The sequence below is a fragment of the Malania oleifera genome, chromosome 6 (genome assembly GCF_029873635.1).
Source record: "Malania oleifera isolate guangnan ecotype guangnan chromosome 6, ASM2987363v1, whole genome shotgun sequence".
In the NCBI taxonomy this organism is placed as follows: domain Eukaryota; kingdom Viridiplantae; phylum Streptophyta; class Magnoliopsida; order Santalales; family Ximeniaceae; genus Malania; species Malania oleifera.
In genome coordinates, this window is record NC_080422.1 from 63,034,607 (window position 1) to 63,047,586 (window position 12,980).

General features: G+C 37.1%; 1 protein-coding gene across 4 annotated transcripts; it reads right to left on the minus strand.

Moving 5' to 3' along the window:
• Positions 1-2,395: 2,395 nt before the first annotated feature.
• Positions 2,396-8,130, minus strand: LOC131158133 (protein SUPPRESSOR OF MAX2 1). Of its 4 annotated transcripts, none has more exons than XM_058112769.1 (4): positions 7,355-7,702; positions 5,433-7,245; positions 4,461-4,746; positions 2,396-4,362 (listed from the first exon to the last, which is right to left on the minus strand). In XM_058112769.1, exons 2-4 carry the CDS (start codon positions 6,632-6,634, stop codon positions 2,719-2,721), a joined length of 3,132 nt encoding a protein of 1,043 aa, XP_057968752.1. In that variant the 5' UTR covers positions 6,635-7,245; positions 7,355-7,702; the 3' UTR covers positions 2,396-2,718. The 4 variants fall into 4 exon arrangements, with proteins under 4 accessions (XP_057968752.1, XP_057968753.1, XP_057968751.1 ...); XM_058112770.1 differs by having other exon boundaries at positions 7,494-7,684; XM_058112768.1 differs by having other exon boundaries at positions 5,433-8,130.
• Positions 8,131-12,980: the final 4,850 nt, after the last annotated feature.

Consider the following 12,980-nt stretch of genomic DNA (forward strand, 5'->3'; position numbering starts at 1 on the left):
CTCTCCAATAAAAGCACGCTACCAAAAAAAAAAGGAAAAGCTACTATAATTCCTACTCTCTTTACTGTGATTTAAATTTTCCCGTATTGTCCTTGCATTTTTTTTTTTTATGGAATCTTTCACCGATGTTGCTCGCCTTATCAAGATTGTTTTGAATGGCTCCAACTACAATGCGTGGGCTCAACAAATGTTAGTTTTTTTAATTGGCCGGTGATTATGGCATTTTGTCACTAGAATAAAACCAAAACCCACCAAAACTGCCACGCGATCCACAGAGGAATTTGATGAGGCTCTTAATAAATGGGAAAGTACACATTGTAAAATCCTTTCCTAGTTTATTAATACATCAATTCCTACTATTCAGAATCTACTTCCTAAGTTTCGTAATGCCAAACTTGCTTGGGATTTTTTGGCCAAACGATACAACTGTGGCAATGATGCTGCTCTCGAGTTTCAGCTGGAAACTAGGCTTTCTCAGATGCATTAGGAACCTCGACAGTCTATTGCCAAGTTTCATGCTCAGGTTAGTGGCATTTGGGATCAGCTTTCTCATGCTGACCCTGCTTTTTCTGATGAGTAGTCAATTAAGCTTTTTGCTGCATATCGGGATCGTCGTCAGTTCCTATACTTTATGATGCATATCCGAAATGAATTTGAGAATACTCGAGCTTCTTTGTTACATCGATCTCCTCTTCCTACACTTGAGGTTGCTCTTACGGAGCTCATTTCTGAGTAGGCACGACAACAGACTCGTCGGGTTCATTCTACCAATATGATCTTGACTAATGCTCCATCTAGCTCCTCTACTCCTACTGCGGCTGTTGCTTCTTCTAGACTACGCCGTTTCAATGGCTAGTGCCAATATTGTAAGGAAGACGGTCACCGTATTCCCGATTATCCTAAGAAGAAGGCCCAGGATGATAGGGATGCTCTCAAGGCTAAGGCATCTCCCTCTTCCAAGCATGTTGTTGTTGTCTACGTCAGCTCCTCATTTTCTGCTCCATCTTCTGCACCTCCTTTGTCGTCTCTTTCTGCAGCTGACCTTAAGGCAATTATCACCCAGGTTCTCTCCCGCACTTCTACTGTCTTATTAGTCTCCATAGGTACCTCTATACCTTGGTTTATTAATTCTGCCTGTTGCAATCATATGACCTCTAATTCCTCTTTAGTGACGCATAAGTAGTCTTTAAATCCTGTTCCCTTAATTTATATTGCTGATGGTTCGCATATGTCTGTTAGTCATCTTGGTCATGTTTCTACTCTTGCTTTTTCTGTCCCTACCACATATGTTGTGCCTAACTTGTCTCTCAATCTCCAATATGTTGGTCAACTTATTGAAAGTGGTTTGATCTTAACATTTTCTCACAAAGGTTGTGATGTACAGGATCTGAAGATGGACTGATTTACATGATTAATTACAGTCGTCCCTCTTTTCAGTAATAGCCATGTTGTGGACCTTTACTTGAGTTATTTTTTTTTCCATGTGTAAGAAGATGAATGTGCTTACCTACATTTGCTCACCTTCTTTTTGGTTTTGGGCAATGTTAGGGCCGCTACTTATGGTCCTAACCTAGAGCCAAACTCTATTAATTTCTTTTGGTGCAGCCTTCTACAATCACAAAAATACAGATAAAAGTGATAGCATTTAAAGTAAGAATAGTGAACCGTACCACTTTGACCATGTAAAAAATATAACTATATGTCAGTTTAAAATATAATTTTAATGTGCAACTTAGTTGGTCTCACTATTGGAATTTAGGTATGGAGTACTGCACAACTATACGATAGGATAACATGAAATTATTTTGTCAAAGTAGAAAATGCAAAATATATTGAATGTTGTATTTTTCTTGACAATCCTTCGATGGGATCTCAACTAGTTAAAAATTAAGAAAGATCAAATACTAATGATGTGCAAAATCAAAAGTTTATTCATAAATTTTCTATATATTTTACTTTTTCTTCTCACTTTCCTTAATAATCAAACATAAAAAATAAAAAAATAAAAAAATAAAAAAAAGTAAATTCATTCAAATTTTCTAGATTTCATGCCATTTAGATCAAACATAGCATAAAATTGTATTAATTTTTTTTCAAATTTACACAATTCCAAATTCAAGATAGGAAATCCGTACTCTAAAATATAGGCTTAATTTTTTAAAGTTTCAAATAAGACCCAATTATATTTTTAAAATAATCTCTTTTTTTTCTTTTAAATGTAAAATAAAAAATTATCAACTAATGGTGATTGTTGGTGAAACTATTCAGCAACTCTCTATTATCTCTTATGCCTCAATTATTTCCCTTAAATTGGAACCATCACATAGTGAGTTCCCATGATTAGATTTACTATAAATTCATAGACTGATGAAATAATGATAATTCCATGAATAAATTTTTAGAGAAATAGAGGAATCCCTCATCTTATTAATCATTGTCCATGAAATTAATAAATATGCTTATGATTAACATACTATGATTTTTTTTTTATATAAGAAAAAAAGGACATCAAGAAATAAAACAATAAAATAGTGAGAGATCCACATTGACTCGCCACTATTAATCTATCATACCTGCGACTTCCTCTTCTAACGGTTTTCTTAACCCCCTCCCCTCCACACCCACCCCGCGACGACCATTTGTTACCCGCCAACGGTTGAGCATATTTACAACCCTGCCCAACGCAACTACGGAAATGCCAACAACAACCCCCATCAGTCACAACCCATCAACCACCACCTTGATTTTGTTGGGCAGCCAGTCTCCACAGCTCCGGCTATCAGATTCATGGTCCGGTTCAAGCCGAACAACCATGGCATCGTCTGTTGCATTCGAGGAAGGAAGGTGTGCCTTTAGCTGCTGGAAGCTTGGAACTAGCACCTTCTCTGCCCACTCGTCCAGCCCAGTTCGACCAAGCCACGCTCCACCCAAAATCTTCTCTAGGACAACGTCTTGTACTTCGATTGCGAGGCTATCACCCATAATTGTGGAAAATTTTGAGGAAATGGAGCTGAAGATATCACCCTGAATCAGGCCAAAGTCTACCGGCTTGAAGACAATGGCATCATCAACAGAATTGAGCAGCTCACGTGAAGCTGATGAAGTTCCAAGCGAGCGCCTAGTCTCCAAGCTGCGCTCATCTTCGTGATCAATGGTGAGATCACTCGAGTTTCGGGAACCATCCGCCTTATCATCTTCCCCATCAGCTGCTTGATTTAGGTCAAATGACAATGCAGAAGCCATCTCCTTCCTTGGTTTCATGCGCCGGTCTTCATCATTTACCCAATTTGCTTGGCGCTTAACAGCTTTTTCAGAAATGGACAGTCGAAGCTGCCATCCCCCGCTAGCAATTGCAGCAAGCTTCTCTTCGTTGAGCAAGTGTTCATTATTTTTCAAGTTACTAAGACTATCAGGCAACCACTCTGCAGTGAGGATGAAGATGACATTCCCGAGACTAATCTCACGACCATGGGAATCAGCAAGGCGACCTCTCTCAATGGCTCGTTTTATGCTCCCATGAAGAAGGGCATCTGCTTCATCAATGCCATCAATCATGATGACTGAACATGGGTTCCTCCGAACAGCCTCTGCAATGCGATCCAATGCTGTTTTACCACGGAAACTCACATCAGATTCCTCATCATCTCGTCGGGAACCAAGGGAGACCGTAATTGGACTGGTTCCACATAGCAGGTCAGAAAGAACTGATGCCATCTTCTTCTTGCCAACCCTATCAGGACCTGTGAACAAAAGCCATATGTCACCCTTAGAACCAGCAGCCCGCCGTTTTCCATTGCCCAATTTGCATTGAGTGACTGTAGTTGCCACTGCAGATGCTGCATCTCTCTGCCACCACACCTTGTCCCTTAATCCCTTGAGCAGCTTCTTAAATGAATCAGCATCTAGCATGCTGATGAGCTTGTCAATGCTCTGCAACTCGTGGAACCTGTTTTGTGGTTCACAAGAAATGCTGCCCAAGAAGTCCTTTACACGCACTTTATGGGCTTCTTCAGGTGTAGTTTCAGTGGTCTTTGTTTGACCAAGAACCAGGTCTGTCCTCACAGGGCTTTCTGGTTGGGAACCCTCATGTTCAATAGATTGCCTCCCCCTCATTGAATTCGTGTTTAGTTGCAGACTTCCCTCAAGGTTTCTGACCACATGTAATTTGGGTTGGATAGACTGGCGTGCTACAATGTTTGCATTGTGCAAGCCCAGCATTGGGAGAGATGTTGGGGTGATACTCTCAGTGCTGAGATTATGATGGAAATGAGGGTGGTCATGTGCACATGTATCATTCCATTTCTTCTGTAATTCTTGAGTTTTCTGCTTCCATATCAACTCTTGATCCTTTGTCTGTAAACACTAAAAAAAGAAAAAAGAAAAAAGGACTTTCAATTCCTTTATTCAAATATAGTTTGGTCTCTTGCATTTGAATTTAAAATTGCAACTGAGTAAAGTACCTGCGACTGATCTGAGGTCTTAGCATCAGCATTATGGACTTTGGCATTCTGCAGCCACAGTGGCAGTGGGGTCCTAGCTGCTTCTGATTTTACTTCAGAACAGGACTTCTCGAATTCCTTCAGTTTCGCAAGTTCCTGCTCATAATTTTCCATGCACTGAGGACAACAGTTCACTCTTCGAGCAGGATCCACATTCTCAGAGACCCGCCTAGAAAGAGCAGTTGGGAAGTTCTTCAATGGAGTCATGGACTCAACTGAGCTGCCAAGAAATCCATTTGTTCCCAGCCTAAACAAAAGAAATAGAAACACTCAATAGGATATTTTTTTTGAAAGGCATTTAATAGAATATTACCCAAAAGTAAAAGGGAAAAAATATCCCCCAAAAAGCCTAAATCAAGGACATCAAGAGTTACTTGAAATGTGTTTATTTAAATTCTCCACGAAGAAAGGGAAATTTTATCAAGGAAAATGCAAAAGATCATCCAAGACCCAATTCAGAAAAGATCTGGCAGGAGAAGAGCTCCGCTAGATTTATAATCTGTAATTCTGTATATAAAGAGAACCAATAACCCGTTAATATGGGAAGTTGCATGACCACTGTCTACCAAAACCTCTAAAATTAAGCAAATTCCTAATTCCTGATTCCTGATAGAGATAACCCAAAATCTACTATAGAAGGAACTTCTGAACAATAATTTAATAAATGGAAGTATGAACTGAAATGATGGAGCATCATTGATTATTTAGCATGCATTTTGTGTTAAAACTATATATCGATGCAAAAATCTAATTAAAGTAAGTCAATCTGGAACACTGAATTTGGAAATATTGAAATAGAACAACGATTCAAGGATTATAAGATCACGTCCAACCTTGCAAGTAAAATAAATACTTCAGCACTATAATAAAGCTACTAATCATTCAAACCGAAACTTCATAAATGGTGTAATCAACAGAAGATGCCGGATGTACCTTGCAAACCCCGGCAGAGGCACTCTGGCCGCAATTGGCACTGCCTGCAGATCCCAGTCATTCTCCATTGAAGGGTGATAGACCTGGCACCTTAAGTAGGTCTCACAAGTGGCAGTTCCGATCAGCCAAAGTCGACCAGCGCTACAGTCTCCAAACCTTGTCAACAGCTTCCCCATTTCGACCACGGCAGCTCGACCCATCTCTGGAACCACCTGTTGAGGCATCCCACCAGTACTGCCCAGCACGCCCAAACCAGCAGGCTGTTCAACCAGCCATTTCAAATCACCCAAATCAAGAACAAGGCCTCCCCCGTTCAAGCTTCCCATTTTGGTCTCAATTAAATCCCCCAATTCCTTAAGCTTAGCCGGGATTTGTGTTCTATCACAAGCCAGCTCCTTCTCCAAAGGAATAATCTGAACGTTCTTCAAGGGCCCTTCTCCCAATTCCCTCTTCTCTATTCTCCTCACTAGCTCCTTCACCACCACCTCTGGCTCCGACTCTCCGACCAGTACGGGATTCCTCTTCTTTGTTCTCAGCAGAATATCAATAACCCGTTTCACTTCATCACTTTTCTGCTGCCCCGATTGTGAGAAATTCCCCTGCTGCAACCGAGGATTCAAGTACAAATTCCGTCCCGGAGAGGGCGCCAGCGCCGGCCTGAACCCCAATCCGATTGGGGAAGTATTAACACTAGGCGAAGAATTCAAGGATTGTTCAATGGTGGCTTTAACGGCGGGGCTGGAGAAACTGGCCTCTCGCATGACCCTGCTCACGCTGGGATCGTCGAGGATTGAAATTATGAGCTGTTCGAGCTCAACCTTGACGGCGAGAAGGGGTTGCTGCTGCTGCTCTGGGCAGCCTCGGCGCTGGTGAGCTTGGGCGCGCTTGAGAGCGGCCATTAGAGCATTGGAGATCGGCGGTTCCATCGCTGGCGACACGTTCTGCGCCGTAGGGAGCCGCTCGAGGGCAACGCTGAAGCAGAGCTCGAGGGCTCGGCACTGCAGGGGATGGGATGAATTGGGATGAGAACGAATGCATGCTTGACGGAGAAAACCTGAGGGCGATGCGAGAAGAGTCGCCGCCACGTGAAGCGGAGTCGTTTGGCCGTGATTCCGGCGACCCGCCTCAGCGATCGAGTGGTTCAACACGCTCGCCGCCTCTGGCGTTAGGGTTTGCTGAATTGTGCTTAACCCAGCTCTCATGCTCTTTGTTTTGAGCTTGAAATTCTCCACTCAGATTCGGAAAATCCAGAAGTGGAAATTGGTTTCCTAATTCCTCCCCTACCCAGTTTCTCGAATTCCTTCGATTCTGAGAAAATCCTAACTGGCACCTAATCTCTTCTTGGGTTCCTCTGAATTGGGTGCGCAGGAAAAAGGCTAGAAATGTATGTATTTGCTCGTGCCACCAAAATACCCACAAGTCAGCTGAGAAAACGATCGAGTGTGAACGCCTCAAGAGATGCAAATTTGAATTTTCCGGGAAAATCAATTAATTCTCAACGAGAAAAAGGCCGACCCATTAAAACCAACGCAGAAAAAAGGAGCTTTTCAAAACGAAAAAGAAAATCAAAAGGAGTAACTAATAAGCTTGGTTTCCTCTGGTATCTTCTTTTCTTTTCTTTTCTTTTTTTTTTTCTCTTACATTGTTGTGTATCACACAAAAGCTGGAGTCGAATTCAACGCGAAAAGGAAAGATCAGATCCTCTCCTTCACACAAATCCTCCCCATTTCTGTCTCTCTTCTTCTTCTTCTTCTTCCTTCTTCTTCTTCTCTCTCTCTCTCTCTGCCGCCTAACTAAAGAGAGAACACCGTCCCTATCCAATTCAAAAACCAAAATATCTGAGACAAAAACCCCCAACAAGAAATGGTTAAAAAAAAACGCAAGAATGAATAAAGGAACTGAAACACCAAACCAGTCCCAACTTTAATCAAATGTCACATGCTGCCTAAACCAAGTAAAGTAAACCAGTTTTGGTGCAGGGGATGGAATATGTATCTTTTTACTCTCAGAGAGAGAGAAAAAAAGAGAGAGAATTTCTGCAAAATGGAAAGGTGGAAGTACGTTCAGTTGCAAGGATTTCTGGAAAATGCTTTCTGGGCAGAGCAATCTGCTCTCCTTTTTGTGTCAACTTTTTCCCTCTTGTCTCAATACATTACAGATAATGGAGAAGTGCCTTTTCATTTAAGAGAGAAAAAATGAAAAACTTTTTTTTGTGAGAGAGAGAGAGAGAGAGAGATTCATGAGTAGCTTGTTTTTTCTCTCTCCATGTCTCGGACTATGGATTGACTCCCTTTTTTATCTCTCCTTTGTTTATTTCACTGACCCTTTTTCCATTATTTATTTAGTAATAAGGAAAAAATCAAATACAAAATCTCATCCCCACGCGCTCTTGTTGAGCGTCGTCCCACGCTCCGTCGTATTAAGAGCCTTAGCTGCCGTGACAACCCGCGGTGCTGCCTCCCTTTCACAATAAGGCCTCCCCCAAAACCAATTTTCCACTTTTCACACGCAATCTCTGCAAAGGAATCGCACGGCTTCCGCCTTTTCATACTCTTACACACACAAACTTCCTTCTCTCATCTCCTTTTTCACTTTATCATCACTTTCTCTCTCTCATTTCATCTAAAAGCTTTTGCGCTGGTTCTGCTTTGGGCTCCCTCCATCACCACAATTAAGATTACTTCTAATCTCCGTCTTTGAAAATCTTATTCACTTTTTAGCCATTTATTTGCTAAAACCCTGGAAAGTACCTTTCGAAAAACCAAGTGCAGACCTCAAATTTCTCTTTTTCTCCTTTTTTTTTTTTAATATTTATAGTTATTATAATCGAGATAACTTTCTCGGGTTCAAGTTTTACTTTGATTATATTTTAATCGCGGTTTCAAAATTATGCCCTCAAATTTAATCCAAATAGCAAAAATAAAAATTTGACTCTATTCTAACGACACACAACATAAGAATCGAGGATCGAAATAGTCAACTCTATCCCCCCACGATCAATTTGACATTCACATACTTTTCTTTTTTAAGGAAATAGTAAATGCTAGCTTCTTCTTAGAGAATGATTCTTTAATTTTCTTTTGAATAATTTTATCATGATGAGGAAGGGGTTAATCTTAATTTTACATAGACCCTAGCATATATCCAAAGCTCCCTAAAACCCTTATGAATTAAATAAGGAAAGAGTTGCGATAATTTTTATTAACTTAAGCGATGATCATTATATATTTTATTTACTTCTAGCATTACTTGTGAATTTAGAATAGATTTTGATGAAGGTCAAAAGTTTCGCAGTCAACACTTTGTTAATTTTTTAAACTTGGAATAATTTGTACACTCCACAATCAACCCATAGCTCATATTTTAAATTAGTGGACTATCCATCCATCTTTCTTTAATCTCGTAAAAGTTCGTTTTTTTATGTCTTCTGTTTTTGTTTTTCAGAAAGACTCAAAAAATCAACCCATTGACTCTCCACCATTTTTCCTACCTTCTAAAATTACAGCTGTCATTTTTTTTTTTTTTTGTTCTATCTCCTTCCTTACTGAGCGAGAATTATATATGAGAAAAAAAATTATCATTTAATAAAGAGAGGTTCGATTAACACTCTAAAAAATACCATGAATACATCACGTTTAATTGTTCGTGCATAAAACGACAAACTCACTCTTTAATTCTCATTTTGCAAGTGAAGAAGGTAAAAGAACAAAGAGAGAACAAGTTCGTCTTCTAATTATCAAAATAAAGAACAAATTATCATTTAATTATAAAAAAAAAAAAAAAAAAAGGTAATGTTGAATGTCAATAGTATTTTTTACTGTCAATAGCATTTTTTATAAATAAAAAAAAAAGTGAGCATCAACGTCTATTTTTAGAGTGTAAATACTATCTTTTTTTTTATTATTTGCTTATTTATTTATTTTATAAAATCATAAATACTAAAAATATTATGACTATCAAGTATGTACCTTCATTTAATATAATAATATCATCTAAATATATACATGACACTATCTTATTGGATGTACTGGTGTTTAATTGAATGATGATTGTTCAATGGGCAGCATGCCATAATGGAAAGGCAAGGCAAGAGAAAAGAAGGGGAACATCAAAATGGCATCATATGGATGTAATTAATTTGACCCTATGATATATAAATACTTGGCATTTATAGTGAGGGTGGGAGCAGTTGGGCATTAATTACCAAAGCACCTCCACCTTATGTGCAATTGCATAATTGATAATACATACAGATATTTTCAAATGAAAAATTAAAGGATCATTTAGAATAACTTCTCTTACTTCTCTTAATTGGTTAGTGCATTAGTGGGAGATTTTCTTTTTTATTGTGTACGTAAACTTGAAGAGCCTCTCATTTCTCAGCGGCCAAGTCCTGCTTTTCTTATAATTTTTATTTATTAATCAAGGTTTATGCTTAAATTCAATTTGACGCGTCAACTCCTTTGGTAATTATAATGCAATAACAAACACGTCAAGTAATTAAAGCATGATTGTCATAAAGAAAAGGGTGATTGCTTTTCGTGGATTTGGTAAGAGCTCTTTGCACTAATTGATTGGCCATGGATTATAAATTTTTGATTTTAAATAATGAGCTAGTTTACTGATGGTCAAAAGAATTTTAAATAAAATACAATGATAAATAAAACGACAATTTGAACCAAATCAAATCTGAAATTTTTTGAAGTTCAAAAAAAAATGTATTTTAATTTATTTATTTATTTTTATTTTAAATTCAAAAGTTTGAAAATGTGAAAGGTTTAATTAAATATAAAAGGTGAATATGTTTAACATTTTTTATTAAGAATTATTATTGACTTATTTTTTAACAATTATAATAACTAATTCACATCTCATCGCTAAATGTTTGGTTCAATGAATCATAAAACCTAAAAATAAGATGTTTTTTGTAATAATATGGACTATCAAAAAATAAGGAATATAAAATGTATTGTAGGTATAATCTGTTTGTCACATAAGATTTTCAACATGGACCAAACATTCTCATTAAAAATTATTAACTCACATTTTTAGAAATCCTAAAATACTCTCAGAGCCAAATGGCTAATAAGGAATGCATTAATTGCATCCATGTTGTGAGACTTATACTAGTGTATGGATACATACATAACAAATCAAAAGAAAAATAAAAGAAAGCAGTAAAAATATGACAATTGATTTACATAGTCTATGCCTTCTGAAAACCTCTACAAAATCTCAACTATAAAAAACTCAATGAAAACCCTTTGGTTATATATATCTCCAATGCTTATCAACAATACAAAAAGAAGTGAGGCACCCTCTATATATATATATTAGAGTAACACCCCTTTGTTTCCCTCCTTTACTTAAGGGTTATGAGCCTTTTTTAGCCCTACTTAGTTTCCTTGAGTTACATCTTAAGGAGTCTCATTATCTTCCCATTATAGATACTTTATTCACCATAAGTTCTCCCTCCCCCCACTTTTAAGAATAAAAATTGTTTTTTAGGCTTAGGAGTCACCTATTGTAGCCTTATATAAGTGAGGCTCATATTTTTCTCACTTTTCTATATGCATATATAAAGTAGAATTGATTAATTAACATTTTCCTCACTTTTTATCACCTGAATAAACATACAATAAAACTTATTTTTATTAGTAAAACTCATCTATCAAGTATGAGCAAAGCTCATCAAATGCAAGCACTCATCTATTGATATGAGTGAAACTCATTTGTCTACAAGTAGAGATCTTATATTGATAAGAGCTTAGCTCATCTATTAATATGAGTTGAGCTCATCCATTGATATGAGCTGAAGTTCATCTATCTATGAGTAAAGTTCATTTGTGTATATTGAGGTGGAATTCATCTATAAATGAGAGAATAACTCATCGATTAATATAAACAGAACTCATTTGTTTATAAGAGTAGCTAATTTGTTTTTAGTTATTCTACCAAGTAGGCTTATTTGGCCTTTTGAGCTAGTCTTGTAACCCTTTTTTAGGCTATTCTTTGAAATATTATTTTCCTACATTTGTTTTAAAAAAAAATGTTGTCACATTGTAATAAGATTAGCTGATGTTCATTTATCAACAGTGTTTATATTCTCTTTAACTCTAACCATATCATCACAACTCTTTGATTTATTTGTCTTAAACTAAAAATATCAATTCTGTGATTGACCCATGTAGAATACTAGAAAGAACTTTGCAAACCACTAAATAAAATTAAGGGAAGAATTCAAATTCATTGAGTGATTTTAGTTACTCAAAAGAAACAATTACCACTTCCAAGCTTGTAGCATATATATAGAGAGCATATCTAACGTCTTTGATTATCTAGCTTCTTCAGGACTTGGGACCAAGATGCTTCCTAGTTTGTGCCTGAAAAAGTTGCACCCTACTTCCATTTAAGATGCTTTGACCTTATTCGATTCCAACCTCTTTTATCCTTTATTGCTCCTAGTTATTATTTTATACAAGTTTTTTGTAAAGACCTGAAAATTTTAATAATTAAATAATTGAGAAGAAGGATAAATTTAAAGGAGATTAAGCAGGGTTTGTTGACGAATTTATTCTCTTCGTCGACGAACCACCTTCTTTACTTCGTCGACGAAGTCACGTGTCTCGTCGACAGGAAAATATCGAGAGAGGTTATAGCAGAGCCTGAAATTCGTCGACAAAATTCCTTCCTAGACTCGTCGATGAGGTGATGTGTTTCGTCGACGAAGCCGCTTGTATAAATATGCAAAATTTGGGTTTCAGTGAGATTTTCATGCAAAATCCTTCTCTCTCTCTCTCTCTCTCTCTCTCTCTCTCTCTCTCTCTCTCTCTCTCTCTCTCTTTAAACTCGTTCTTCTCTCCTTCTCTCTAAGTTTTTGGCTTCGTCCTTCGCTAGTTCGACGATTAGAAGCCGTCACGCTACTCCTGGGAAGATTCTCTTCAAATCTGCTAAAGTAGTTTGTTGGTTAGGCCAACTTGGGCACCATCCCAAAATCTGGGTAAGTTCAACATTTTAGGCTTTATAAGTTATTTGATATTTCTGAACTAAGGAAAATGCTTTAGATAGTATAATACTGAAGTTTTTTAGGGAAAAATGCAATTTCAAGGTGTTGAGCTGAGGAACACATGGGTGTAAGTTTGGAATATTTTGTAGGTTTCTGAGTAAGTCAAGTAAGGGGATAAATTAAGTCAAACTTTTTTTATGAAATTATTTATCATTATACAACATTTATTTTCAATAAAATATGTACGATATAGAACTATGTTTGGGAATACTGTTGATATATAGGGAAATGATTTTAACACATTTTATATAGAAATATAATGGTAGAATAAATTATGATTTTATAAGGCTATGTATATTTGTGTGGCATGAGTATACTATTTTCATGAAAATTATACTATATTGAAATATTATGAGTTTTTCAAGATAAGCATATTATAACAGTTTTCAGGAAACCCTAAAAACAGTATAGGAACTATGATTTTAAGATTATGTTAAACAGTGCAAGAATTTATGTTTATTATGTTATGAAATATGCCGACG

Coding starts and splice junctions, on each gene's coding strand:
- LOC131158133 (XM_058112768.1), bottom strand. CDS start 6,634: ATGAGAGCTGGGTTAAGCACAATTCAGCAAACCCTAACGCCAGAGGCG. Junction 4,747..5,432: donor CCTCTGCCGGGGTTTGCAAG/GTACATCCGGCA, acceptor TCTTTTGTTTAG/GCTGGGAACAAATGGATTTC. Junction 4,363..4,460: donor AGACCTCAGATCAGTCGCAG/GTACTTTACTCA, acceptor TTCTTTTTTTAG/TGTTTACAGACAAAGGATCA.